At 43.2% G+C, this 5,149-nt stretch overlaps 1 protein-coding gene across 1 annotated transcript; it reads right to left on the minus strand.

Moving 5' to 3' along the window:
- Positions 1-1,401: 1,401 nt before the first annotated feature.
- LOC108285598 (non-histone chromosomal protein HMG-17-like) lies at positions 1,402-2,582 on the minus strand. Its single transcript, XM_037729388.1, has one exon. It carries the CDS (start codon positions 2,497-2,499, stop codon positions 2,227-2,229), a length of 273 nt encoding a protein of 90 aa, XP_037585316.1. The 5' UTR covers positions 2,500-2,582; the 3' UTR covers positions 1,402-2,226.
- Positions 2,583-5,149: the final 2,567 nt, after the last annotated feature.

Here is a 5,149-nt window from a genome sequence, read left to right on the forward strand (position 1 = left end):
ACATGGTGAAACCCTGTCTCTACTAAAAATACAAAAAATTAACTGGGCGTGGTGGCAGGCGCCTATAATCCCAGCTACTCGGGAGGCTGAGGCAGGAGAATCGCTTGAACCTGGGAGGCGGAGGTTGCAGTGAGCCGACATAATACCATTGCACTCCAGCCTGGGTGACAGAGCAAGACTCCGTCTTGAGAGGAAGAAAAACAAAACAAATCAAAACAAAACAAAACAAAACAAACAGTATTGATTATTTCAAGCTAAACTGGTTCAAAGGGAAAGTAAGTCCTCTTGGCTGGCCTGTAGGTTGAGGCGGGGTCACCTACCACCGAGTTACACTTACCTTTCATGTGTCATGGGTCCACCAGAACTCTGTGCCTGGGGCATCACAGGTGGTAGATGTGAATGGGTGGTAAGGAAAGGGTTACTGCATGTGCACACATATTGCATCCCCTCTGCTCACACTCATTCTCCATTGTCCCATGAGACTTCACTTATAGAACACAAGTTCAAAGATAAAATTCTTAGGAATTTTAAGATGGCAACACTGGAGCGTGAAATCAAGTGCAGGGCCTTCTGAGTGGGCGCCTGCAGGATTGTGTAGGTTGCTGGTAGCTGCATTCCCATGACGGGTGAGGGACCTTTTACACAAGTTTGTAAAACGCTTGAAGAAGCGTCCAGAAAAAAGACACCATCCAAGCATAAGGCTCTATGATCACTTCTTTGCAAGTCTGGATTTTCCAAACATTTACCAAACATTCTTCCCCAGTGAGTTGTAGATCAGCATGGTTTATTATAAAAGCAAGGCCATACGTGGCTTCTCATATTCTCCTCACTGGTCTGTCAAGGGTCCTAGTCTTACCGACTTTCCAATCAGAACAAAACCATCCATAAACAAAGAAACAAAGCTAGGAAAGCCAAGAAACAAAGATTGAAGTGAGAGGGATTTCAGTGTTATTTTCCCCTACCAACGACTGAAGAACTGAACACCCTAACCCATCTGATCTCCCAGGTGGAAGCCACAAATCTTTTTTTGTTTTCCTCAGCATATTGGCACAGTGACAAGTTCATTTTATACCTTCTGGCATCTCTCTTGTAACCTCACCAAGTCTCAATAAGTTCACAAAGAGGGCCGAGGCAAATAACTGTGGAATGCAGGTGTTTTTTTGTTTATGTATTTTCCTTGTTATATACCTGTCTATACCCGAGACCTCTGCAGAAGAGCTTAATACACGTAATAGTAACTGACATTCACCATACACTGAGCTTCTCTTTCCATTTCCTGTGTCCTTAATAGATCCCTACAGAGAGTAGGGAAGAAAGCTTAGACTATTCTCAGACAATTGTGTTACTTCACTCTCTCCAAACTCATCACAAATTCTTTTGCTGCTGTATGAGTGAAATGGATTTTTTTTTCCAAGCCAAACTGTATCCAGCTTTATTAAAGATACTTTCCATAAACAATCATGGTATTTCAGGCAGGACATGGGCAGACAATCGTTAACAGTATACAACAACTTTCAAATGCCCTTCTTTGATGGACTACCCCAAATCAGAAAGCCACTATAAAACCCAATGAAGTCTTCGTCTGATGCTCTGAACAGGGAAAGTTTAGAGTGAGGGTTGACATTTCACATTTAGCATGTTGTTTAACAACTTTTCACGAGCCGACCCAGACTTTTAGGAAGTGAAATGAAAATGGCAGAATTTATCTGAAGATCCACAATCTAGAAATGGAATCACTGCTCATTTGACAGGTGCCATCTCAGTGGCATCACTGGCAAGTCCAGATTGCCTGACACACTGGTAACCAATGACTGGGGGTCAGGTCCCAGCAGATGTCTGGGCTTAAGGGAGTTAAGTCTATGCTGAAAGACGGAAAGGGAGAAGAGGACAGAAAAACGAATTTGTTTTTCCATAGCACAAAGCTTTTGTGTGCCAAGGTGGCCATGTGTGTCAAAGTCAGGGAATCCCTCCTCCTGGGAGCCAAGAGGAAGTCTCTCAAAACTAGAAGGGAAAGGCGTTTCCCCACATCAATCCAGCTTTGGAGACATTCTATTAGTGACATATGCCCCGTCCCCCAAAACAAAAATGAAGTGTTCTGTGTGCTAACAACATAGCTTAAAAAAAAAAAGTAAAACAAAATTCTGCATTTTTATAAAACTTGATAAAAAATAGTATTTCAAACTGTACAGTCACCAGAAGTACACAGTTACCAAAAATGCACACACTTCACTTGGCATCTCCAGCACCGTCGGCTTTCTGTGCCCGGTCTGTTTCGGCCTCTCCATTTTCTGCAGGGTTATTCCCTTTCTTGCCAGCATCAGCTTTTCCCTTTTCCCCTTTGGGTACCTTCTCTCCCTTCTTTGCAGGGGCCTTTTTAGGCTTGGGCTCTGGCTTTGGAGGAGCAGGGTTAGCAGACAGCCTCGCGGATCTTCTCTGTGGTTCGTCCTTCACCTTGGCTTGATCTCCTTCAGCATCCCCTTCAGCCTTTCTCTTGGGCATGGTGGTGACCGCGGCGGGACGTAGGCGCCTGGCGCGGGATGCGGTGGCACGTGGGCTTTGGTCGGTCCGGGGGTCGTTCTCGCCTCTTCTTCTTCCAAGTGAAATGGATTTTTGAAGAGATGACATGGGTGTCGTTTGTAGATATCTTTACCAACATTTGGCCACTATTTTCCTTGACCTCACATCATTCTAACATATTCCCAACATCATTTGCCATTCTTCCAAGAGTGCCTTAGACGTCAGAGGAAGGAGGCACGGGACATAATAACATCTTCCGGCACTTAGCATCATTGCTCAGGAAATATTAAAGCACTTACCAGTGTAAGTGCCCTCCATTTTTCTGATAAAAATAATGAAAGGTGCTTGAGTTTATGATGATGGGCTCTCTGTAAATTCTGATCAGGGTAGACACGTACATTTATAGGGAGAAAGTTTCTCTGTACAAGGTAACATTACCTTAACATCTCTGTATAAGGTAAAATTTCTCTGTATAAGGTAACATTGTTTGTTCTTCCAGTTTAACTGGGAGAATAACAAGTCTCGCATTTCCTTTCTGCTGGGAGACTTGTTTATTCTCCCTCTTCTACTCCTCTTCCTCCCCCACTCCTCCTTTTCTCTTTTCTTTTCTTGTTTTTTTGAGACAGAGCCTTTTTCTGTCGCCCAGGCTGGAGTGGAGTGGTGCGATCGTGGCTCACTGCAACCTTGACCTCTCCAGGCTCAGGCGATCCTCCCACCTCAACCCACCTGAGTAGCTGAGGCTACCGGCACCTGCCACCACACCCTGCCAATTTTTGTATTTTTTGTAGAGACAAGGTTTCACTGTGTTGTCCAGGCTGGTCTTGAACTTCTGGGCTCAAGTGACTTGTCTATCTTGGCCTCCAAAAGTGCTAGAACCTCCTTTTTTCTTTTTCATTTCTTTTTTTTTCTTTTTAGATTTTATTTTGAGGGAGAGTCTCATTGTGTCGCCCAGGCTGGAGTGCAGTGGCATAATCTCAGTTCACTGCAACCTCTACCTCCCTGATTCAAGCAATTCTTGTGCCCCAGCCTCTCAAGCAGCTGGGACTACAGGCTCGCCCCACTATGCCTGGCTAACTTTTATATTTTTAGTACAGGACAGGATTTTGCATGATGGCCTGGCTGTTCTCGAATTCCTGGCCTCAAGTGATCCTCCTGCTTCCCAAAGTGCTGAGATCACAGGCATGAACCACCATGCCCAACTTCCTTTTGTCTTACATTGCTTTGAAGAAATACAAATCTTTTGCAAATTGATTATTTTGATTATTCAGTTTGCTTCCATGTGACCTCTGATCATAAGTTGTATGACAATAGAGTAGTCTTGCAGTGTTTGAAAGGTCTCAGTGACAACCCCTGTTCCTTGGGTTTAGACATAGTCAGCATTCAGATTTATTCACTCCTTTCAAAATGGTCAATTTGTATCCAGATACAAATGAAAACGAGAGCTGATCTTGCATGGGGTGAGAGGAACATTTTAGGCTCAACTGGGCCTTCCAGGAAACCTCTTATTTCTTCCCTTCTCACCCCTTAAACTGGGTGAGAGACTCCTCTTAGCTGCTTCCATATACCCTGCACGTATCTAAATCATTGCACTCACATCTTTTTTTTTTTTTCCTTTTGGTTGTATTACCTAGTGTTACTAGGGCAATTATGAATCATTGTTAACCAAAGTTTAATGGCTAGACTAAAATATTTCAATTGCAGTGATTTTCTAAGATTATAATAATTGATTCAGAGTTGTAAGAATTTCCAAATTAGTAATAAAGCTTCTTTATATACTATTAATACATTTTTTCACTCTACAGTATTAGCAAAAACATACAGAAATCAGTATCAGTGAGGGCCCCCCCTGTGGGAAACAATTCAATTAAAAAATCAGGGAGTGCAAACCTGAGTGTCTGCTTTGGGCACTTAGAGAGCGTATGCTTGCTTATTGCAGGTATTGGAAAGTAAATGGGGGGCAATTTGAGGGAATCGCTGGGTCCAGGGAATAATCTTGTCTGTCCCCTTTTATGTTAGGCTCTGCTATTTTTTAAATGTCTGGATTCTGGGTGATGAGGTTAGAATTTTGGTGCTGATTTTATCACTGGGATGGCCTATCTTTTAGATTTTTCTATTTTAGGGTTTGTTGATCGAGATGAATTTCAGAACTTAAACAAATATTAAATTCAGAATAATCAATTTGGGCTCCTGTGGAGTCCTGTTTGTGTTCTCTCCCTGTGGCTGGGATAGCCTGTCTCTCCAGGCACATTCTGGCATATGCCTGGCATCCTTCCCATGGGCATCTCCATGGGCATGTCCTTGCACTGTACATTTCAGTTCCTGGGAGGATGCCCACCTCTGGGTGCTCTGATGTGCACCTGCTGTTCATGCCTTTCCCAAGTGCTCCCAAACTCCATGTGTCTCATGGTGGATACGGCCTGAAAGGGCCTGTCTGGCTCAGCCCTTGTGTTATTATCACTTTCTGTCCAAAAAGACTTATTGAGCATCTATTATTTGCCAGATTTTGAAGCAGGAACTGGGGACGCAACAGAGAAAAACATAGACTCAAGCTTCTGGACTCTTAAAATTTCATAGCTTTTGCTGAAGAGAAACTGAGATCTATTCAGCTTTTTTTTTTTTTTTTTTTGAGATG

This window comes from Cebus imitator, unplaced genomic scaffold (genome assembly GCF_001604975.1).
Source record: "Cebus imitator isolate Cc_AM_T3 unplaced genomic scaffold, Cebus_imitator-1.0 Scaffold303, whole genome shotgun sequence".
NCBI lineage: Eukaryota > Metazoa > Chordata > Mammalia > Primates > Cebidae > Cebus > Cebus imitator.